The sequence below is a fragment of the Epinephelus moara genome, chromosome 17, assembly GCF_006386435.1.
Source record: "Epinephelus moara isolate mb chromosome 17, YSFRI_EMoa_1.0, whole genome shotgun sequence".
Taxonomy (NCBI): domain Eukaryota; kingdom Metazoa; phylum Chordata; class Actinopteri; order Perciformes; family Serranidae; genus Epinephelus; species Epinephelus moara.
In genome coordinates, this window is record NC_065522.1 from 34,494,752 (window position 1) to 34,520,295 (window position 25,544).

General features: G+C 39.0%; 1 protein-coding gene across 4 annotated transcripts in view; it reads right to left on the minus strand.

Annotated features, from left to right (window-relative positions):
* Nucleotides 1-25,544, minus strand: part of LOC126403819 (lamin-L(I)-like) — a 128,533-nt gene that overhangs the window by 92,864 nt on the left and 10,125 nt on the right. For 3 of the 4 annotated variants that reach the window (XM_050066616.1, XM_050066615.1, XM_050066614.1), the window contains exons 14-19: nt 23,931-24,029; nt 22,776-22,859; nt 21,207-21,290; nt 20,067-20,153; nt 18,919-19,034; nt 15,410-16,056 (exon numbers count right to left, since the gene is read on the minus strand). In XM_050066616.1, coding sequence (XP_049922573.1) covers nt 18,930-19,034; nt 20,067-20,153; nt 21,207-21,290; nt 22,776-22,859; nt 23,931-24,029 — 459 coding nt within the window. In that variant the 3' untranslated portion in view covers nt 15,410-16,056; nt 18,919-18,929. Of the gene's footprint in view, nt 1-4,878; nt 5,167-15,409; nt 16,057-18,918; nt 19,035-20,066; nt 20,154-21,206; nt 21,291-22,775; nt 22,860-23,930; nt 24,030-25,544 lie in introns of those variants that run through there. The other variant, XM_050066613.1, reaches the window with a different exon arrangement.

Below are 25,544 nucleotides of genomic sequence, written 5' to 3' on the forward strand. Positions count from 1 at the left end.
CAGAGGTCATAGGCCTTTACAGTGGACCAACCCTAATTTAAATGTCAGTCTAAAACCATGATCACTAATCTGCTGCTGCTCAAACAGTCTCAACTCTTCTGGTGTCAGTCTTTCCATCAGATGTTGAACCTGCTGCAGGGATCTGCTCTCATTCAGACCAAAGAACATGACTGAGGTCCAACACTGATGCTGAGCTCACAGTTGGCGGTTGAGGTCAGAGCTCTGTGCAGATCAGTCGAGTTCTTCCACATCAAACTGCTGAAAAACATTTCTTCATTGACCTGGCTTTGTGCATGTTCAAACAGGAAAGGCTCTTTCCATGAGTGTTACTACAAACATGAAGAATACCGTTATCTATAATATCATTGTATGCTATGGCATTAAGGTGTCTCTGAAATGGAACTAAGGGGCCTTGACCAACCCCCACAAAGGAGACCTACATACACTATGTAGGTGGACAGGTGTGTGTGTCCACATACTGTTGGTCGTATAATGTGTTAGTCAACAAATGTGATGTGATGTGATGTCAGACCTCTCCAGTGTTGCTGTAGATGGTGACCAGCAGTTGTTCTCCAGTGCCCCAGGGTTGCTGGCCAAACCACACCTGGTCAGTAGAGGTCTCACAGCTGACACCACAATCTGAAGCCCAGATCTGNGAATGTTGCCTTTTGGTTTCACATGGGACACAGACTCAGGTCTCTTTGTGTTTGACCCATCCACCACCGCGACCATCCTGTGGACTCTCTCACTCTTTATACTAACATTAGGTCAGCTGACTTCTTCGCCTCATAGCAGTTAACACAGCTGTTTAACATGCTGGTTACAGCATTCTCACCATGTACCAGGACCCTTTTACTTCATATCAATGATGTTGATAACCACTAATAATGAACATTATTGCATAGACAGCATTTAAACTGGGTGCTGATGAAATCTACTAACTACAAGTCAAAATGTCTGTCAGATGAACTGGAGTGTGGTTGGGTCATTGCAGCGCCAAAAGACAACATAAAAGAAAAAAAGATAGAATATATATATATATATATATATATATATATACTGTATATTATATTATATATATTTTTTTTTTTTTTGAAAAACTCACAGTGACAGTGTTTCCAGCCTTCAGTATGAATGAGTGCTTAAACTGGTATTTGATGGGTTTTCTTTTGTTGACTCGTATATGTAATTCCCAGTCTCCCATTGGTTGGTCCTGCAGGAGGGAGATTCAGTGGGAGAGTGAAGATAAGACAAAGAGACACTAATTAAAATAATATTCTACACGTCTTCACAAAACATCTTGATTGTAACATACAGTAGTGTGGACAGTGTGTGACTCAGTTTGTCACTCTGTCATCATGTGTAGTTATAAAACTTGTGACACATGCTCATGTAGAACTCTCGAAGTGTTTATCAAGACATAATGAAATGACCTTTTCAGAGTTGTTGCTGAGACGAACATATTTGCCGCGCACATCAACCTCATCCACAGTGATGTGTCTCTCAGCTGAGTGCTGATTGGCTGGGCTGGTCAGGTTGTGATCCTGAGACAACACAACATAGACAAAGTGACTTTTTTAAGTCTGAGTGTGTACATGTTGTGATGCTGGTTGTGTTCAAGGTGCAAAAACAGTCTGTGGCTGTAAAACCTGGTTCAGTACAATGTATTTATGTATTCCATATGCTTTGTAGCTGTAAATGGTCGTATTATAGTTTTCAAAGTCTTTTTATATGAGGTCTAAAAGGAAGTCAGACGTCACATGAACGAACTAATAGGATTAATCTTGAAGCAGATCTTCACCTCTTTACTGCAGGAAGTGACAGCCTTGACACAGGTCCCTCTTCATCTCATCACCACCATCAGTGTCTAGACTCCATGGGGGTTTCTCTATTCTAATATGGCTTCACCACCCTCCTTAACACAACTCAACCTCAAAAGCATTTTTCCTGGATTTATCTGACTGTAGTAAACTAGTCTGAAACTACATTTCCCATCTTCCCAGATTTTCATGAGCTGAACATTTACGGTAAAGATATTAATCTTTTTGTTGATCTCCACCTTTTGGTTCAGGGTCTGCTGGTTGTTAAATCAAGGTTTAAATAAAATAGAAAATATATATTTATGACTTTATTTATGACCACTGGTTCCCCAGTTTGACCAGCAGTCATTAGAAAATACAAACAGATCTTTAACCAATTTATGTTCAAGGTGAACTCTGACTCTCAGTTTAATCAGCTTGAAGTCAGCTGTGATTCATCCTGTAATAACCCAATCCTTCCACTTCTCCTGCCCTGTCATGACTTTGACTACATTATCAATTTCATTAATTAATTAAATTAAATTAAATTAATTAATTAAACACTTTTCTGCTAGTCATCCTTAGCTTCTCAGACAGAGGAGAGAGATGAACATATATATATATCTATATATATATGTATATATAAGATACAGATAGATAAAACTCACTGTATTAACAATGTACAAATCAAATTACAAACCTCTTTAATCTTGTCATTCAGTTTCTGTTTCAGGTCCTGGACTTGTTTCTCAGCTTGCTTTCTCCTCTGCTGCTCGTTCTCAAATGTCTGTCTGGTAGTTTTCTTCCAGGGAAACTGAGAGATAAGAGATATACAAAACAACACAGTAAGAGACATGTTTCTTTTATAAAAGTATAAAACAACTAGGGCCATGTTCACAATGTAATTATGATCACATACTGAGGCCAGACATTCATGTGAGTTATAAATCATCAGTTGTCTTGTTTGAACATGAAGTGTAAAAGAGTCTTCTGTGTGTCATCATCATCGTTGTCATTCACAATCACCTACTGGAGGGTTTGTGTAAATCTTAAAATACACAACAAGGCATCCTGATACACAAAGTAATGGTTACATTAAAATAATAGAATTACTTTGCTATGCTGAGTTTATTGCTTTCAGCAGGACTCATCAGAGTGTGTTATTGCATTTATACCTTGAATACTTACCAAAGACTTGGACTGAGCAGCTTTGTTTTCCTCCAGCTGGTGTGAAGGAGAAAGATAGATTTGTTCTTTTATTAATGCATGTAAGTAAATATACAACACTGAAACAGACTCAAAAGTACTTCAGATTTGCATCCTGCTTTACCTCAACAAACAATTTTAGAGGTCCAAATTAATGTCTAAGAGCTTTGCCTTGAACCCACTGAGAGTTTTACACATTTCCCTAAAGAACACTGCATTAGGAAACATATGTCTTAGGACATGTGGATGAATTGGATGTTAAAAATAAGGTAAAGTAAAATAGATTAGGATTCATTTAAAGTGACAAACCTCCCTGGTCTTGGTCTCTAGCTCCTCCTTCAGGCTCTGCAGTTGTTGCTGGACTTCAGCTAGTTTACTTTCAAACTGGGAGGAGAAAGAAGATGAGGGGAAATAAATCAAGAATCATGAATATTTAGTATATGTATTTATACTACAACAGAAGTGAAGCTAGCAGTTACAGCTGCTGCAGTAAAGTGATTACCAGAAATTAATCAGCATTATCTTGTGGTCATATCTTTTTTGGTTTTGATGTGCAAAAGGACTTTAATCAACCTGGACTCAGTCTGCACTTGGTCAAATTCCCTTGGATCTGGTCTTTGAATGACTTTATTGTGCATATTGATCTTCACAATCTACTGTACGTTTGATCGTGTCTACACTATAGATGACATAAAGAATGTGACTTCAAACTGAAATCAGTGTGTTAAATATAAAGATGAACCTCAGTCTTCTTGGTGTGCAGCTCCTCTTTCAGGGTCTGAACTTCCCTCTCTGCCTCCTCCCTCCTCTGCTGCTCCTGCTGGAGCTGCCCGGTGAGACAAACAGAGACAAGATGAGGACGTAATTTATCATCAGAGCAGGTTAATGAAGACACCACACAAGAGAAATAAATAAGCTTGCCTCAAATTGGATTTTAGAGCATTTGAATGTAACTGCAGTTGAGAAATGTCAGCTATTAATGTATATATAAATACTTAACAGGATTATTCAGAAATTAAATTTTGAGTTTGATACATTTTAGGTCTGCAGTGGTTTATACTGGTTTCAGTAAAGTATTCCTCCCATTTCACGACCCAGTTTTATCTTCAGCTACCATTTCAAGACTTCTTTTTTCTTTCCATCTTGCTCAGATCAAACTTTCCTCCTCCTTTACTGAAAGTGATGTCCTGTTTTTTTTTACTTACATATTTGCTCTTCTTTTGTCCTTTTCCCTTCAAAGCCTTCATTTCTTCTTCAGTGACAAACTGATCTTCTGTTCTGTGAGTTTCAGAGCCATTCTTCTTTTCTCCTTTATCAGTTTCATCCCTGTGGCGTCTCTTGGTCTCTGTGTTAAAACAAAGGCAGTAGAAAGTTTTAAATACATTTAATGTTGTTTTATGAAATGATTTCAATGCATGAGACATTTCAGTAAAATGAGGAACAAAATTGTCTATAAAAATAAACCACTGAACAATTTTTGAAATAAAAGTAAACATTCCAGCACATTATTTATCGACACCATAACCTGTGAAATACTGACTTTTTGACTGAATCAGATTAAGTCTAGAAAACACAATTTAAATCATCACTTCCAATAAAAAAGTCAGAGTAATTTGATGTTTCCAAAGCTCTGAAATAATTTGTGACTCACTGATTTTGTTTTGTCTCTGTTTACACACAGCTGCAAAAAGAAGCAGGATGCAAACAGCCAAACTAACAGCCAAACCAGTGATGGTGGAGGAACTGGACTGGGCCTTAAAGAAATCATCTGAAATGATAAAACACAGAATAACAGAGAGTTTAGATAAAACTGGAGCTCAGCTATTAAAAACTAACACAATGACCTCACCATAAAAATTGAACATTTTTTTACCTGAAATGTAGATGTGTGTCTCTCTGGTCTGGTTGATGTTCCTCTGTTGGACTCTACAGGTGAAGCTGTTGCTGTGTCTCTTCTCCACAGTCACTCTGCTGCTGACAGTATAGAGGTCATCAGGACCTCTGACTGTCTCTGTAGGTCCAGCAGAGAGGAGCTTTCCCTCACCGTCCAGCCACAACACCTCAGGCTCTGGATGCCAGCCTGCAGACTCACACTGTAACACCACTCCTCTCTTGTCTCTGTCAATCCCTGCTAAAGTGATGACAGGTGAGGACGCAGCACCTGATGACGGGCAACAGAAAATATATAAATTGCACCATTGTTCAACTGTGAGCTGTAGTATAATGATAAAGACTACATCCTCTATATTTCTTTAATCTAATTACTTGACCTACATATGAGGTGCCAGTTGCAAAGTGGCGACCACTGAAATTAACAGCAACATTTTGCCACATTTAGCTTCAAACAATGTTTAAAAAAAAGTCACTTTTTACCACATTTACAGCAGTATTTGAAATGTGTTAAATATAATGTCACAGTTAAATCTAAATATTAAATGTTAAACCAAAATGTTTAGGTACCAAAATAAAAGCCTGTGTTTATAGCATCAATATCAACATCAGATTTAACATTTAGATTTAGATTTAACATTATGGTTTAACATTTAATATTTAGATTTAACTGTGACATTATATTTAACATATTTCAACTATTGCTGTAAATGTGGTAAAAAGTGACTTTTAAGAATTCACACCACTTTTTTTAAACGTTGTTTGAAGATAAATGTGGTAAAATTTTGCTGTTTATTTCAGTGTGAGCCACTTAATAAACGGCACCCCATTCCTACAAACTATCTATTTCACCTAAAATTATTTGCTGTAGGCACCTCCCTCCATTTGTTGTTTCAAAGCAGAGGATTATCCTTTTACTTGTAGCAATAGTTTCTATATCAACACAGTCGGTCCCTGAACTCATGATGAGGCTGCTTAAAGTTAAAGTGGTCACATATATAATGTCGTTAATAGTAGAGTAACTCCTTTACGTATTCTACTACATCAACCAACTGAGGAAATATTTCTTTCCATAATATTTATAAGTGAAATGTTCTCAGGAAAAGTGTTAAATCATCATTTACACTGATGTTTGTGCTGTACTCTTCATCTCTCTACACCAGTGGCTGAAAGCTCTGTTGACCTAATTCTTTGTACACTATGTGTCCACTTACCAACAACAAGCTCAACAAAAGAGTCCACATTCAGTCTTGGAATGAAGCATCTGTATCTTCCTGCATCAGAAGGTCTCACATCAGAGAGTTTCAGTGAAATGTTTCCTCTCTTCAGTTCATCAGTGAACAGAGATGTTCTTCCTTTGTAGGATGGATGTTTAGTATGTACGAGGTCCTGACCAGCACGCCACACAAGGACAAATATAGGATTCAAGTCAGATCTTGTCCAGTCCAACGTCATGGCAGCAACATTCACTGCAGGCTCCAGACGACATGGCAAAATGATGTCATCACCAACTGTTGCCACTACTGGCTGAGATGGACCCATCAACTGAGTCTGACCTGGAGAGAAATAGATGTGTTTATTCATTCCTGCAGTAAGAACCACTTAAATCTGCTCAGCTCAACAAGGCTCTTCGTACACCATGATACTCTGCTCATATAGACCTTTAATCTGAGTAAACTAAATGTTTGTCATAAGTTACAGAAAACCTGAACAAGGGAGAGAGCTTTATGACCATGAAGCATCTTTGATGTCACATTTATAAGTTTTTCAGGAAATGATTTATTTTAGCCACATCACCAGCGTCATCATCAGACTGACATTTTAATGTGTCCAGTACTATATATACTATATACTGGAGACTTTAAACGGACCTATACATATAACCCACCTGGAAAACATGAGGTACTTTTGTGCCTTTTTTGTGCCGTTACCTAAAATCCTGAGTGCAGAGCTGATCTCCTTCCAAGAGCTGTTTGTAAGTGTGCAGGCCTATGGTCCATGGGACAGATGTAAAGCTCTGGCAGCTCTGCACCAAAATGATTAACTTTTCTATATCTATCACAGAACGATATTTATGAAAGAAGGGAAAGATATTTTGGGGTGCAGCCATGGTGTGCTGAAAAAGAGGGACTCGGGAACACGTGTGCACTGGACGACGTTGCTCTGGCATTTGAGCGCGCCTGCTGCGCTTCGACATTAACAACAATTAATTTGAGGGTGCAAAAATGCGGCATGTGTACATGCCCTTAAAGCACCATGAGGTCGTCCATTGGTCTGTAGACTAAGAGAGTAGGGATAATCCTAATGCTAGCTGCTAACTTGGTTAGAATGGTACGTTAGCAGCTATGGTTATCTGTGATAATGCTAAAGCTGAAAAAAAAAATAAAAAAATTGGTTATTAATGATTTACTTTGTCGCTTGATGACATTTGATATTTTGAAATTTTTCAAGGAAGCTTATCCAAACCTTCTGCATCAGTACCACTAATAGGCCTAATAAGTTGATGGATGAATTTATAATTATTTAGTACCCCAGGCTAAAAAGCACATATTTGGGGTTGGTAAATCATTCCTAATAAAAATTATTTCCATCTCAACTGCTTATGGGGTGCTCCAATATTGGAAGAAAACACACGAGATATCCTAAATACCATAATGTTTTTTTGTTTTGTTTTTTCGTCCACACATTTTCTTAATTAATTAATGTTGTAGGGGCTGGATGGAAAGCTTTGAAGGGCCGGACTGCCCCAAGGGCCTCCACTTGACAAATGGTGGTCAAGTGTGTAGGATTCAGTGGTATCTTGAGGTGAGGTGAGGTTGCAACCCAAAAATTCTCCTGTGTGCCAAGTGTGTATAAAAGTAGGTTGTCCAATGGCTTCTGAGGTCACAAAAACACAATGATTCTTATTTTCAGGTGATTATACTCTATCAAAAGTGTAGTAATGAATACCTATCATGTTCCATCTCTGTCGATGGATGAATTCAAATCCTACAAACTGGACCTTTAAAACCACTTCAAAATGGAAAATGGAAAAACTGACCATCTGACTCCTTAGAAGGTCTGTTAGTACAACCAAACACTAAACAAGACTTTTTAGGTGAACAAAAAGTTCTCATTAGCCTCAGCTGTACGTAGGAAAGGTGTTTGATCTACCAGCACCAGTGTCAAAAAAACATTCAACAGCAGTTTTTAACCTTTCATCATTTGGTATATATAACATTTTGTAATCATGTTTGATTTGAGGCCTCACTGTGGCCTTGAGGTTGTATTAGTGTGTGAGTTACCTGTCACAGAGTGTGTCAGGAGAAGATGGAAAACCAAAGCACTGAGGGGTTTGAGATGAGACTGAAGGGACAGTCCACTCCTCTGAGGAAGCATCTTAAAGTTCTGAGAATCAAATAAAAGCAGTGATAGATTATGTTGAAACATTTTGTTCTCCATTTCATAGATGGTTTCAACGTTTTGTTCAACGTTTTCAAAACAGACTTGACTCTCCATTCAGAGCATACAGAGCATTACTACAGAGCCCACACCTCTGAAAGAAGACCCATGTTTACAGTTGGTAAAGTGATACTGTCTTTTAGAATAAGAATTGAATCGAAACATGTAAAAAGACGACGTACCTGCTACAGTGTGTGTCGGCTCATCGGACTGCACAGCAAAAGTCTGTAAATCATTGACCTTAACATGACTTGTTTAATCCCCCACAGAGTGCACAAGTTTGAAGTTTTTATTACATGTTTGTCTTAACAGCTCTGTAAAGTAAAGATTGTTTAGTAAAGCACTTGAGTTTATAACAACATTTGTCAATATTATAAACTAAACAAAATACATATTGAAACCTTGATTGGTTCTGCTTTCCTACACTCAATTTTAATTTTAGTGTCTTTGTGAACATCTGAACTTTGAACTCATTATAAAATATGACAGCTGCAATCAAAACCATCAGGAAAGATTACAGCGTTTCTTTGTTACCTTAGCAATTTGGGAAACGGGGAACAGTAGTTGTTTGCAGAGGCGTTTCCTGGGCTTGAGGACATTTGGGGCTCAGCCTGGACCTCTGCAGGGGGGTATTTGGATGCTTTCTCTGTGCACTCTGATACCCTATTTTCAAATCCTGGTGCAATCACCAAGATAACGTGTAAATTGAAATGTTAAAAATGTAAGTACTTTTTAACTTTTTATGCATAATTAGTATTGTGAAGAAACAGAATACTTCACAACTACTATCACTAAAAGTATTATGATCACAGTGGTGGAAAGAAAATAGTAACTGGCACAGACAAAGGGCAGCAGGTGGACTAAATAGACAAGGGAGGAGGGGTAATGAGGGACAGGTGAAACCAGTCAGGGCAGGGCAGGTAATGACACAGGAGGGAAACACACAGGAGCAGGAAGTGAAGTACCTGAAACGAGAGACATAGGTAAGTGTCAAAATAAAACAGGAAATACTAACAGAACTGAACACAAGGAAATATGACCTTGATAGGGACTCCAGGGTGTAACAAGTACAATATTAAAGTATTTGTGCTTTATTATTGTGTATGTCCATTCTCTGCTACTTTATACCACTACATCTCAGAGGTAAATATGACACTTTTACCTAAAGTGCATCTAACCATCAGGGTACAGCAACAAAAGTGCAAGGACCGTGCAGGTATGCATATACCATGCATCAACTTCATGAAAGATGTTGATCTATTTCATATGCTACACATAGAGGCAGTGAGAGACAGAGGAAGCGTTGGTTAAGAGGTAAACTGAACAGGAAGAGGAAGTTCTCGTCTACATGCTTAAGTTGTATTTCAGTCTGATGTTCAGTCAGTCCGCAGCAAGACACCATGGAGGTCACAGCTCTCTGCTTTAAGCTATGTGAGTACAGCAACTCAGGCTTCTGTCTTTTCTCATTCTGTACTTAAAACCATCTACGCCTGATATTTCACTTTGCTTCTTTGTTATCCAGTGTTGCTTGGAGTCACTCTGCCGAACAGCTTTACTCAGAAAAGTGGTGAGTGACCAACAGAAAATAATTTGATGAATCTCTTATCGCTATAAAGTAATTTAGGTTCCAGCAGTTTGTGAAAGATTCACTTGAATGCATTTAGGCCCATGTCGCTCAGTAACACTGAAATACATCTTTTAAAAAGCCCTGATGTTATCTGTCACCAGGTGAAGGCGCTGACAATGACTTTGTTGATTTTGTCATGACATAAACATATTGCTCCAGTTCTGAATGTTTCTTTTGGGACACTACGATTTCTTTGTGGGTTTCAGATGCAGCTTTTCTTCGCGTCACTCCAGACAGACTGCAGCACTTTAAATATGAGTCTGTGTCTTTTCACTGTGAGGGGATTCCTGGTTCTACTCGATTGAGAATGATCAGGAACACAGTGGAATTCAAACCAGTATGTGATATTAAGACGACGCCGACAGGATCCTCCTGCACCATTGATAAAATCTATCCAGCAGACAGCGGAGAATACTGGTGTGAGACTGAGGGACAGGGAAGAACCACAGTCAACATCTCTGTCATCACTGGTAAGTTTCTGTAAAAAAAGAAAAAATCTGACAGAGAGGTTAAAGAACACTTGACATGTCTCACTTGGCCCAGGCAGCCTATTAAATCAAGCACTGTTCAGACGCAGCTACATGTGGTAGGAACAGTGGGACAATGACAGATGCAGAAGAAATGTTGATATTCAGTATTAAAGTATGATAAAGATCACTCTTACACTAATTGGTGAACACACATGAAGTTACACAAACAGTGAATCTCTCTGGAGATGTGCTGTATGTTTTTTTAATTAACTATATTTGTTCAACTGATTGCACACACGGCCAAAGTTCTGGCACACCATGGTGTTTGGCCCGATGCGCTATGCCAGTTTTTGAAGCGGCCGTGCCTGTAGCAAAGTCTTTGGTGTGATCGAAGCCTTACTCTCACAAAGTGAGCAAACAATTGAGTTTCATGAAATTCAGAAAAGCTGTTAAACCTTTGTTCTTCAGCTGGATCTGTGCTCCTGGAGAGTCCCGTCCTCCCTGTGACGGAGGGAGACGATGTGACTCTGACCTGCAGAAACAAGACGATTTCCTCAGACTTCACAGCTGGTTTCTACAAAGATAGCCTCCTCATCAGGAGCAGCTCTACAGGAGAGATGACCATCCACAGTGTTTCCAAGTCTGATGAAGGACTCTACAAGTGTCACATCTCTGGAGCTGGAGGATCACCAGAGAGCTGGATGGCTGTCAGAGGTGAGGCAGTGAATGTTTCTAATGTTTCTTTAAATAGCAGAACACCAACCTAAAATATTTGTAATTCATGCCCGAGTAATGCTCCAGCAGCTCTCAGAGACAACCTGTAACATTCTGTCAAGATGGTCATGGTGTTACAGCAGATATATTCTTCAGTTGTTGAAGCACTTCTTCTGCCCCTCTGAAGGACTGTTGTACTATTTTTAATAGTGGCTCTGCTGCTGCTTGTCGTGCTATGGTGTAAGGCATCAAACCTCTCTGTGTTACATGGTCATACTTGCAGTAACTGTTAGACTTTTTTCTCACACAGAAAAGGTTTAACCACAGAGGCACTGATGCATCGATTATTTTTAAAAGGCGAGCTCTGTGTTTTCTCAGTATATGTTCTATGTTTTGTTTTAGACTCGACAGATGCTGGTGATAATTTGAGCCTCTCAGACACAAACTACTTGAGGAAGTGTTTGTCTGTTGAAGAGGCGTTCAGGAGACTCTGTAGAAACAACAATGGTTTGTACAGTTTGGTTTAGGTGCAATTTGTCTTTCATCTTGTGCAGGGAAAAATAATGTCCGTTATTGTCCATATTTCCAGGAAAGCAAGCTCAAATTTTCTGAACTCTTGACCAGTGTTTGCATTGACAGTCTAATGCAGAACTGACTGATTGAATAATTCACACAATTTATTTAGCACCTTACTTTGGGATAAGCCTCTCTGTCTTTGAGATAAGTCTCACTTTCTATATCCCCTTATACACAGAGATCACGCTATAGGGCCACTATGAAGTCCCTTCTTTATGCCACCTTTGCACTGCTATACAGAACCAATCAACAGCAGCTTCATGTTGCTCCGGTGTGTGATTGTAGATGGCGTGCTGGCATCCCAGACAACACATTCTCACTCTGACCTCGTCACATATTGATGTTTGGTTATGGACTCTCCACGTCCACATACAACATGCAAGGTTCCCTAGGTGCGTTGGTTGTTGACGTCCTGGGAACTTCAGTCTGTTACATGCATTGTCTTCTTTCAAAATACACTTCTGTTTTCACAGGAAATTTAACATTTACATACAGTCTCTTTCAAAATAAACGCACAACCGGGTTATAACACTGCAAATGTACGTTTTCTTCCTTCAACAACAAGCACGTGGTTAGGTTTAGGAAAAAAGAACAGGGTTTGGCTTTAGAATCTTACGGGACGCAATCACCGCTCTTTGGGGTTAAGGTCAGTGTTTGTTGGACCCATCCACCACTGTTCCCGCCTGCCTCATATGGACTTTCGCTGCCTTAACTTTCGTCTTGTCCGCCACGATTCCCTCTGACATAGTAGGGCGCCATTAAACTATAACAGCAACTGGCCACGCATCATACCAACTTTAAAGGAAGCCTTTCTTCATTGGTTTCTGATGCGGAAAGTCACTGCACAAGGGCTGGAATTCGATGACTTCAGAGTGAGACTGTGTTCTCCCAGAAACAAAAGAGGCATGACTTAGATGAGGTTAAATGCAACACCATCAACTTCTACTCTGACATGTAACAGACCCTTTGGCAGTACTTCATAACAATAACAACGACATAACGTGTCCTCTCAAAAAACACTGTCCTCTGCTCAGAGAGTAACAAGCTCCTGGACCTTTTTGTTTTCCCAATTTGCAGACAATTTCAGCCACTGAATTTTTTCTTTGCTGCTGCTCGCTGCATTTTAAATCTCCTGCAGTGGGTCGCACACATGACACGTTGTCAAAATGTCACCCTCTGTCCTATCCATGGTCCTGTCCTGCCAGCTGTCCCTTTTACACATATGTCAATTTAGCGCTGTTTAAGGTGAGACAAACCTGTCCCCCCATTCTGTGATCGTAACTTTCATTCAGAACAGCGAGGTGGGATAACGGTGTGAAAAAAAAATCCTAAAGCTTAAAACTCTTCCTCATACATGTAGCATGCCTGGGCAAGTGTGTGCTTTTGAACCCAACCTACTTTATCAAATGACCTCCATCTATTTTTGATTCTTTGTTCACCAAGCAAGAAAAACAAAGTTTTATTTTCTTCATGAATTCAATTTGATGTATTAGCTTCAAGAAGGGATTCAACTAATATCACTTTCACCATCTAACTCCCACAAAGTGAGCAAATAAGTGTTTTTGTGTTTGTTTGTCTTTTTTTTTTTCTTTTTTGTTGTTCAGCTGGTTCAGTGATCCTGGAGAGTCCTGTCCTCCCTGTGGAAGAAGGCAACAACGTGACTCTGACCTGCAGAAACAAAACGACTTCCTCAAACCTGACAGCTGGTTTCTACAAAGATAGCCTCCTCATCAGGAGCAGCTCTACAGGAGAGATGATCATCCACAGTGTGTCCAAGTCTGATGAAGGACTCTACAAGTGTCACATCTCTGGAGCTGGAGGATCACCAGAGAGCTGGATGGCTGTCAGAGGTGAGACTCTACATCGTTTAAAATGAAACTAGCCAAATGTAATTTTAGGATCAGTTTTCAGTTTGTGCTCCAGCAGCTCTCAGAGACAACCTGTTACATACTGTTAATACTGTCATGATGTTACAGCAGATATGTTCTCTTGTCTCTGCAGCTCATCACAGAGAGACTTGTCCCTCCTCAGACCACTTCATACATGTCGTCCTCGTCTTAAGGACGGTGTTCACCATAGTGATGGTGCCTCTGCTGCTGCTGCTGGTGGGACTGCTGCACTGTGGGAAACTCAGAGTTAAAAACAACTGATACTCATGTATAAAGATAGCTGACCAATGAATGACCAAACAGTTGGTTTGTTAACTCTAAGGTGTCAAACCTCTCTTCACTTTTTAGTCTTTCTCACGTGTAGAAAATTATCTATTTTTAAAAGTGGACGTGTTGACGTTGACGTGTTGGTCTGTTTTATTTTAGACTTCATAGATACTGGTGATAATTTGAGATTCTCACATATAGACCACATGAGAAAAAGGATGTCAGTTTGTGGGCGCTCAGGAGGCTCTGTGGAAACATCCAACAGTAGATGGTGACAGAGTCAACCTGACGTGTTCACATTAGCACCTGTTAAACTGTGTTTCTGCGTCACATTTTGTTCAGCGTGTCCAAAAATAGCAGAACACATTCAAATTCATAACAATATAATAATAATAGTATAGTGAATAGTGAGCATGATAATACCTGGTAGCATTGTCAGTATGAGCGTGTTAGCATTTTGACTTTAGCCTTTAGCTAACGCACAGCTGTGCAGCCTCACATGGCTGTTAGCATGACTGCAGATCAGTGGCTCCCAACAAGAGCTCACCAGATGATTAACAGGAAGCAACAGCAGGAAATAAAAACATTCTATCACATAAACTTTTCCTGCATTTTCAGTGGAAATTGTGCATTAGATGTAATTAAAGTTTTGACTATCCATATTATTTTTGTAAACAGAAAAAGAAAGACTTTTTGTTAAACAGACAGATTTCCAATAAAAGTTCTGACCTGGCTGTTTTGATAGAGAAACAGACAGATTTAGTTCATTAATCTGCTCAGTAAACACAGTTGTGATCGTATTTCATCCACATATCAGTCTCACATGAATAATAAACATCCAGGTTAAAGATTTGCAGCTGAGATATTATCAGATCTTTCATACAGATCAAACACTTGCTGGATTTAACACAAACAGCAAAAGGAGAAAAAGTAATTTTTAGCTGAACTGGTCCCAGCTGGTAGACGTATACGTGTCCCCTGATGGCGGGTCTTTGTCTCAGTGTAAGAGGCACAAGTCCACATGTGAGAAGCCCCGCTTCATTTACATGTGTTTAATGACCATGACAAAGTAAATTTAATTATTATGGATCATATTTTTAAAAGCAAGTTCTAAAATGCTGACCAAAGCCAAATATTGGGCTCTGCTAGGGAAATGGAGACACATCAGATTTGTTTGTTTGTTTGCCTTTTTTGTTTGTTTGTAAACTGCTTTTAAAATGGTGTAAAATCAGTAAATGTTTAAATAAAAATCATAAAGATACATACATGAAACTGAAAATTGCACATTATTATTATAAGTAGTAGTAATATTTTATTAAAGGGACACATAAAAGGCATCTGACCTTATTTTTCTACTTGTTTTACCATCAAATGACAGAAACATTTTGTATTTTGGGAGATGCACAGAATTATCCCACTTGTTGATTGAAAGAGAAAACATATAACTAAAAAACATTGTGTGGTTTTAGTTAACATTGAAGCTTTTTTCAGTACAAGTGATTTAGCAAAACATCAAAAATGTACAAAAAGCACTGTAAATAAAAAAAGTTGTTTTTATTTATATTTTACAAAGTCTTATCTCAGAATAAGAATAATAATTATAATAATAATATATATTTATCTTTATATCTCTTTATTACAAACTATATAAAACATAGAATAACAAAGAGCTGTGAAGTTCTGATGTAAATATTCCATCTCTTCCTGGGTGACTCACACTTTGAGTCTGAGTTTATTTCACCCTTTGTCTGTGCAACAGTTCAATAAATGAGATTTCAGTGTATCTGTATTCAATGATTATTTAAGGCTGTTTCCTCTCAGTAAAATATATAAATAGTAACAAAAAAACAAATGCAGATATTCACCACACTTCAAACAAATAGCTAAATATACAACAAGAAGAAAAACATAGTGACATTTGAATTGATTTTCATGACAAAGATTTTGTTGATCCCAGATCAGGAAGCTATGTGATTTAATGTTTACTAAGCATTACTACAATGTGGAGACTATTGTGGTTAACAGGAGCAACAAGTTAAGATAAGAGGAAAAAAATCTTGGACAACAGGCTAAATATCATCTTTCAGAGGTTGTAAACTGAGTTGATGTTGAGTCTCTCCAGAGTGCTGATGAGTGTGATCTGTAGTTGGTCTGTAGGGCTCCAGGACTTCAGGGCCCTATTTCAGAAAGCAGGATTAGTAAGTGAGTATGTTGAGCCTGAGATGAGGGAAACTCGGAGTTTTCCGTTTCAGGAAGCCAGCTCAGAGACACCCTGAGTCAGTTACTCTGGCAACTTACTCCGTGAAGCAAACCTGCTGTCTCGCAGGTTTGCTTCATCTAAGCATGAGGCTGAGCGTGTAGCAGGTAGGAGAAACATGGCGTGTCCTTTAGTGAATGAAGTCGTGGACATTGGGGCATAGTTTATTCAGATAGTGTGGCGGCATAGTTATAAAATAGTTCATTTTTGTGATAAAAGCACCAAATTTGGCAGATGTGTTGAAAAATATATTTAGAACAAATCTGGATATTGGGGCATCAGAAACTCGCCCCCTGGTGGCCAGAGCAGGCAATAGAATCCTACCTGCACATGGACCCGTCCCGTTAATTGGATCCACTCCAGAATGTAATGGCTTCTAAGTTTGACCATGCAACATGCCTCCACAAAGTTTTGTGATAATCGGTTGGACAGTTTTCACGTAATCTTCATCCAAAAAATGAATGGAAGTGAATGGGCGGCCACGTGTGGGTGGCCCGTGGACACGCCCCCTGAGTTGTATCAACACCAAAATTTAATTCTAAGTTGGCATGTGTTACATCCCTCCACTAGCCTGGAAATCCAGACCCAAATCTCGAGGGGCGGCACCAAGCATGCATTTGAAAATATCACTGCACGCAATTGGATAACACTACAACCAATCAGAACAATAGATTAGACTCTTGCCGTATCCAGTCGGCAAAACAGCAAAAACGTCCTTCTTGCAAAGGAAAGATTCGAGCGCCGTCTTCTGTTCCTCGTTTAGAGAAAAAGCCAAGTCTAACTCGTTCATTGTAGCGGCCAAAGCTGTTTAAAACAGCTGGTGTTCATCCGTAGCCATCTTGCAGTGTTTACTGACTGATTCCGGACTTCGTCGTCACAGCGCTGTCGTCATCTGTTTAGCTCGCCTCTGGCCCGCCTATATCAGATACACCTATGTGATTGGTGCAGCTCCGCTCCAACGGCATGGGTACATACTTAACAAGTACACTGTAACAGTTTGAACATATGATATCTAACTAGTGCAGCTATCTGCAGCAACATGGAACCTTAATAATAGAGCTGTTTTTACAATGAGGCCTTGAATATTATGAGAAGTGATTATAGAAGTGATTATAGTGACAGTGTCACTGTCACTATAATCAGGAGGCCATGAAATTGGTAGTGGATTATTTAATGCTCCTTTTCTTTTAATCTTCACGTTGAATGCATATTATCCTCTGTAGATGTTAAACTTTTTCTCATGTGCATTTTGAAAATAGATTTAGTTCAATTAATTCAGGATATCTGAACACTAGACAGCACAGAGCAGCGTAAGTGAAGAAACTGCATAGAGATATCAATGCTGGGTATTTGTAGAAAAATAATCCACAACCAATTTCATGGCCTCCTGATTATAGTGACAGTGACACTGTTATCTATGAATGTTTCCCCCCCTTTTTTCCTTCTTTTCTCATAATATTCAAGGCCTCGTTGTAAAAACAGCTCTATTATTAAGGTTAGGAAGTTTGAGCGATCTGCATGAAACTGGGTGAACATAATCTAGGGACCAATATCTAAAGTTCCCTCTTGGCAAAAGTTGGAAAACTTACTAAAACTGAGCTTCTATAAGGCAATGAATATTGCGGAGGGCGTGGCTCATCACATAAAGGTGTATAACATCTCAAGGGTTTCACCCATCACCACGCAACTTTGTAGGCATATGACCACACATAATCTGAGGGGACCCCTCCATTATTGACCCCATCAAACAAAATGGGGGCGCTAGAGAGCTCATTTCTTATCTAGGCCTAACCGCCATATGGATTTTTACTAAACTTGGTAGATATGTAGAACAGGACGCCTCAAGGTGACTGGAGAAATTTAACTCTAATTGGCAACTGGGTGGCGCTATAACAACAGAAAAATGCTTCAAAATGGCTAAAATGCGACCGATCGCTGTGGCTCCCCCTGTGGACCAATGTTGGTGTTGTTTTCTAATGTTTGGTATGACTAAGTCATGGTATGGTATGCTGTACATAATCACGGAAACTGTCAGTGTGTCATTCTGTCAGTCAGTCATTCTGTCTGTCCCACGTTTTTCTACTCACTGACGTGGTCAATCTATGTGAAACTGCACATAGGCATTGAGGATTGGCATAGGTAGAAGGTGACAAAGCTACTTTTTCCAAACATGTACGTGGGCAACTGTGCACTCAATGGGCATGGACTAGTTATTATTATTGACATCAATAATAACAACAACAATAATAGTAAACAGCAGGTCATTAGCTTAGTTTTAGAATATCTCTTTATACATTTGGTTAACTTGCATGACATATTGCACTAAAACCCCCCCAAAAGATAAATAAATAAAATAAACTAACATCTGGCTTTTTCATTTCATGGGAAAAGTTATCCGGGTCAAACTACTCTGCCGGAGTCACAAGTTTTAACAGCTCCAGCTCCAACTGGCAGTGAAGGGAATGCAATACACGGGTGTACAAACAGATTGAAATCCTTTGCCAGCACAATGCATTTTTGTTTACATTTTTGTCTCCATCCAAGCAGCAGTCAGACATTATTACAAATTTAATTTACACTGAGTTTGAAAAAACACACACACAAAGGCATCCTTGTCTGCAGCAGAGCCGTGTGCACACAGCTCTGGTCTACTTCAATGATAAAGCAGTCTGTTGCCTATTTTATCAGACCTTCCTGTGTTTAAAAAACCTGCATACACACACTCATTTTGGGTGGTATAAAAATACTAATACAGTGTTCATCCACACCAAAACAACATTACCTTGGATGTGTTTATAAGATGGATATATTTGGCAATGAGTTGATGTCAGGCACAGTAACAGGTCCTGGGAGCGAGCTGGCTCCGAGCTGCACTGGCACAGATTCATTTGTCTTTGGCTGAGAGGGAGACAACACACACTGTCATTTAAGGCTAATCAAGTGTGTGTGTATGTGTATGAAGGGTCAAACGTTTCACCCAACCACACTACAATGCGTCACTTACGCCTACTTAGGACACATCAGATCTAATCAAACCGCGCCTACATTTTACATTGGGTTACTATGTAGACATGAGTGTTACACACACGGCCGCTACATGACGCGCAGGCGTTGTGCGCTCCACTCACACGACGCGCTCACCCGTCTTATCAGTACACGTGCACAGCGTGTTACAAACGCTACACATACACTACACCTGCGTGTCTACGCACGCACGTGGGATTAGCAGAGCTAGCATAGCGATGCTATGTGTCACACGTCCGTAACACGATGCATTGTTGCTTCAAGAGTTGACACTTTTGACCCCTGTGATACATGACGTGTCTACGCATGCACATCTGATTAGCAGAGTTAGCATAGCGATGCTATGTGTCACACGTCCGTAACACGATGCGTTGTTGCTTCAACCGCTGACACTTTTGACCCCTCTGATTACATGATGTGTCTACGCACGCACGTCTGATTAGCATAGCAAGCTAGTTAGCATAGTGATGCTACATGTCACACATCCGTAACACGACACGTTGTTGCTTCAACAGCTTACACTTTTGACCCCTGTGATTACATGACGTGTCTACGCACACACGTCAAATAACCACACGTCTAGGCGTGTGCAGGCATTGCACGCGCATTGCACGCGAAGCAAGTACACGGTGATGGTTGCACACGCAATTTACACGTATCAAGTACGCAGTGAATGCAGTGTGTGTGTGTTCGCTGATACGTTTGACCCCTCATAGTGTGTGTGTGTGTGTGTGTGCATGCGCGTGCGTGCGTGCATGTGTGTTATTTGGTGCATTAAATTTGCTCTCATGTCTCATTTTGGTTTCAAACAAACATCAATGATTTATGAAGATTTATAACAGACTGAGTTAAAAACACTGATAAAGGAATAAACAATGCTTCAGGTAAAATATAAAAATCATGAACCTTAGTCTTCAGCTTCTTCTTTAAGGCCTCAACTTCTCTCTCAGCTGCCTCCCTTCTGGTCCTCTCATTGTTGAGCTTCTTCTGCCACTGAGAGGGAAGGAAAGAGAGAAGAGACATGTTGTTGTATTTAGCACATCTTTATTTAGTGCACATAATATTCTGGTCTGAATGGAAACTAGTTTCTGATTGGCTGGAGCTCATTACATTTTAATGTGCACATAGTTTGGCTCAACTTTAACCTGTTTACTCTGAGCACATTGAGACAGTAAATATTATCAGTATTAATCAGTGCACCACTTGACTGACAGTCTTCACATGTAGTTAGTGATGAGACAGCCTGTTGTCATTCTGTGAAGTCATCACATATCACTGCTTTGTCAGCTGCCTTTCACTCCTATATATGACATGTTAGGTATCCTTCTGCATCTGCTGTTGATGCTCTGGGACGCCACTACCAACCCCAGGATGTCAAGAAAAGCATGTGGTTAGAAAAAAACATCATGGTTTGGCTCTACATCCATGCAAAAAGCGACCATTGAGGATAGTCCAGGGATTGTTGGACCCGTCCATCATCCCTCCCACCTACCCTATACAGACCTCCGGCTCCTTATATGACGTTGTTACCAGCAGTGTTTCTGCCGTCCACCAGCGTATCATAGCGCCACAACAGGTCTGGTCCAGCCACATTATGAAGTGACAGCATCTGTCCACGTATCATACTGCCACGACAGGTGTGGTCCAGGTGACCGGCAGCATATCAAAACACCGTGAAAGCTTTCATCTGGCTGTGTTACAAACTGATACCGACGCAAAAGGTGGCTTTTGCCGTCGGTGTCTGACGCCAAAATCACTGACAAAGCTGCAGTATTTGATGACTTCAGAATAAGAATAAACTGAACTAAACAAACTGAATGTCTTAAAGTTTAAAGAAGTTCATCAGTAAAATCTAATTTCATCATATTTTCTCTCACAGGACAATAAACAGATTTACTGTTACACTCCTCTGTGTCACTTTATCCCAGTTTCAGTTATCTGGAGTCTCAGATTTGCTCTCATGGTTTGTTTGATCTCCTTGGTCTCAGCAACAAATCAGTTTCATATGGAGGAGATTGAAAAAAGGATTAAAGTGAAAAGATGTACCTCAATGTTTTTGTCAGCCAGTTCCTTCATGCCTCTCTCAGCTTCCTTTGCCTCCTGCTCTTTAAGCTGGAGCTGCTTCTGCATCTGTGAGATGAAGACAGACATGATTTAATAAAGTAAATGTTCACATTACATTAATATCTGAATGAATTCTGCTGGATGATGTGATAAGAATCTGTTCATGCACAGTTTGGCTCAGGTTTCATCTCCCTGAGTGGATTTATACTGGAAACACTAACACACAGTTTTCATCTGTCACACCAAAAACACTGCAGACACTGATGCTTCTGCTTTACATTTACAAAATATGATACTGTGTCAAATATATGTTGATGACTGTGTACTGTATGTGGCTGTTTACCATAGTTACTGTGCTGTTAGTTCAGACTGAGCTGATGCTGATATGCTGTATATTTACTGTTAGATTCTACTGTGGACTCTACTTTAATGGAGAAAGAGAAATCTGCTCTCATGATGTCTGTTCTAAAACATAAATTAAAATGTGCTTTCAGTGTTTTTTCCCTCCTGCAATAAACATCTATAAAGACAACAGAGGTTGCTCAATTTAGGCTATGTGAATTAAAACTGACTGTTGCACATTGTGTGTGTGTGTGTGTGTGTGTGTGTGTACATCTCTCTTTAGCTCGCTGTTTTCTGTATCCTTGTTCTTCAGTTATAAATCATAATCAGACACAGATGCTCTAAACATTCAGCTGTTAGTTTCCCCTGTATTATAAGAAGTCTTTGAGCCTTGGAGACTCTGGGCTCTTTAACAGCTGAAATAAACACTGAAGTGTTTTATCATCTTGATAATTGGTGACTTTTCATCATTTTATTAAAATTGCTTACAGACATACTTTTGACCTAATGATGTGTTTCAGTCATCACATTTGAGTTAAACCTGCTTAAATATAATAGATTGTTATCTGCTCTGTTTCTGTGAATGGTGCTGACTTTTTAGCAGCGACTTCTCCTTCATCCAATAAGGATAATGTTTCAGTTTCTCTTATCTGAGTTTTCTAACAGTTTGTTTGAAAAAGATCTAACAGGGACTCTGACCTCTAACTAACACAAAGTAACGTCACTGTGCAATACAGGATACTCTGTCTGTGACTGACTTTTAGACAATCAAAGGACCATAGTGTGGTATATCAATTAAAGGTCCAGTGAGTAGGATTTAGATAGCTATACTGGCAGAAATGGAATATATAATACAGTATAAGAAGTATGTTTTCTTTAGTGTATAATCCCCCGAAAACATGAATACATGTGTTTTGGTTACCTTAGAATAAACAGTTTATATCTACATAGGGAACTTTTTTTTTCTTCTAAGAATAATTCATATTATTTTACACATGCAGCTGTTTAGGTCTGTGATCCCAAATAATAAGGAAGTAAAGCTAAACTCAATAAAACCCAATAGCTTCAATTTAATTTACAATCTTTAAATACTTGTTTAGTCATTTTTCACCTTTGAACAAGCTAAAGATAAAATGAAGCAGAGCTTGTGAGATTAACAACTAAAAACAATTAAATAGGTGAAAACAAAAATATCAATTAAAGCTGAACCTCTTTTTGCAGCTGCTGCCGCTCGTTTTGGATCCTCTGTTTCTCCTCTGTGAGCTTCTTGACATCAGCCATTAGTTCAATTTCCTGAGAGGAGAGAGAAGATAAAGACAGTAGATGAATGAACTGTTCTCTCATTAAAGTGTGTGAGTTGAGACATGACAGGAAGGCATTTCATGGTCTGACTTGTTCAGCATTTTAATTAAAGTCTAATGAGAGATGAACTCTTCATGTTAAAGGCCCCAGCAGTTTTCTAGTTGGACCTTTAGATGAAACAAAGCAACAGTTGTGTTTTTGTTAATAAATCAGAGGAGAGAATGAATGAATGAATGAATGAATGAATGAATGAATGAATGACCAGCAGAGAATCTGTCTGTCTGTGTTTCTTCATTTACAGTCAGCTGGTTAAAAACTTTCTGTAAGTGCCAATACATGATGAAGTTTACTGATTATTTACTCTGTGTTTTGACTCTTTACCCAGCAGGTCACTAATGTTCTCCACCATCACATCTGACAGTCTGTTATGGTTCTTATAACATGGACACTGAGAAAGAGAGGAGCCAGTTCTTAAAGCTGAAACAGCTGATCTGTTTTAGGCCACAGGCGGGCAGCAGAGACAAGTTATGAACACAACGTCAACACATCATGACCGTTTATGTCAGTATGTTGAATCATTAGTAAACAGTTGCTTATTTCCACATCTGCTACAGAGCAACATGATGATTTATTAGAAGTCTTTCTGTCTGTGTCGCCTGATGAATGTCAGTACGATAATCTCTCTATTTTTGCTCTGTTTTTGGTCTCCTCCAACTCCTGAGGGAAATATCTGTCTCTTTAGACAACTTCAAATGCTCAGCTATGTTCACCTGCTGGACTCTGACTGTGTCTGTCTGCTGTTTGCTGCAGAGCAGGTAGAGTACAGAGGCTTCTCTCAGACAGATAAACAATGAGCTGAAACTCATTATAAAGCACTGTAAAGCAGAGGGGAGCTGATCATCCACTCAAGGTTCACAGACACATTGTCAATTTTTTTTACATTGTCATTACAAAATATCAATTATTACCTCTTTAAATCATTGTTTCATACATTTTAATGTCTTTGTTGTGAGTGTTAACCTCTGCCTCTGTGTGTGTGTGTGTGTGTGTGTGTGTGTGTACATGTCTCTTGGTCTGGCTGATCGCTTCATTATTGTTCTTCATCAGCTCTTCATAGTTCTTCTTCCACTTCATTTCAGCTGCTTGCTCTTTGTCCTCAAGCTAACAGACAGACAGAGACAGACAGACAGACAGACAGACAGACGGATGTTGATTATCTGCAGGAAGTGACATTCTGACACAAAACCTGAGACTATCTGGACTGTTGAATCTAATGTTGTGTTTCCTCTCAGAGCTGATTGGCTGAATACAACTGTTTGTACATCACGGTCAAACATAGACGTACAACAAATATACATTTAGCTGTTAGTTTACTTGTATTATAACAAATCTTTTACCTTGACCTTCTGTATAATGTCCTGCAGACCCTGAGCTCTTTAACAGCTCAAAAACCTACTTCATAACACGTTCCATTACCTTAACACTAAATGACTTTTCCTTATTTTATTAAAATTGCACTGATGATAAGTTTTAGTCGTCACATTAATGTTTCCATAAACCCGTTTAAACAAATTGATCATCATCAGCTTTGTTTCTGTGAATGGTAACGTTTTAAGCAGTATGACGTCCTTCATCCCATTTATGTCTGCTTCAGTTTCTCTTATTGGAGTTTTTCAACAGTTTGTTTAAGAGATGTCGAACGGGGAGTTTGACCTGTAACTGACCCCAGTCATATGTTACATCACTGTGTAGGATAGAAAACTTCAGCCAAAGTAATACATATCCAATCATGCATGGAACTGATAAATATAAAACGTAAACATTTAGTGAAATAAAAATGCCTTATGTACATTTCTGTAATTTGTAACCTTCTTCATATGTTCAGTTTGAGGCAAACAGGATGTTTGCCACTTCAACACTTTTCTATTTTAGGTCATTTTCTTGGGTATTTTGAGGTCATTGTAAAAAATAAAAATGTTGATTTTGCAATTATTCAATTATTCATATAATTTCTGCACATCCAACAGTAGCGGTCTGTGGAAGCCCAAACAATGAAAAAGTAAAGCCAAAGTCACCAAAACTCTGCGGCTTCAATTTTAAAATATTTTGAGTCTTTGTGTGGTTTATGTTGCTGTACAGTTTAAGCAAGCTTAAAACTACAAACAAACAAAGAGGTGGAAACAAATATCAATATCAAGAAAAGATGAACCACTTTGAAGGGAAACTGGAAAGACAGAAGTGGGTGGCTGGAAAGAAAGAAATTTATGGTGGAGACAACCTGATCTCACAGAAATACGTGAAATGACCACGACCTCTTAACACTGCATACCAATGGATCCTTTGTCGTGGTGGACACACAAATTCCCTGGTTCAACAATGTCACACAGTGGCCGATGGTTAATGTTATCTAGTTTAGAAAACTTTCTTATTGCTATTTTTATCGTCATTTGACTGAATTCATTATAATGCATTAGTTATGATTGTTTGTTCTATAAAAACATTGAATTGTGTGTGATATAACTGTCATTTTGATGTGATGAAGTAGTTAGATTATAGTTTATAGAGGATAAATTGTTCCCCTTACGTTATTAAAACAGCAAATATATTCCTCTTTTATAATTTCCCCTCAACAATAATAATAATAATAATAATAACATGATAGTTCGGCTGTACTAG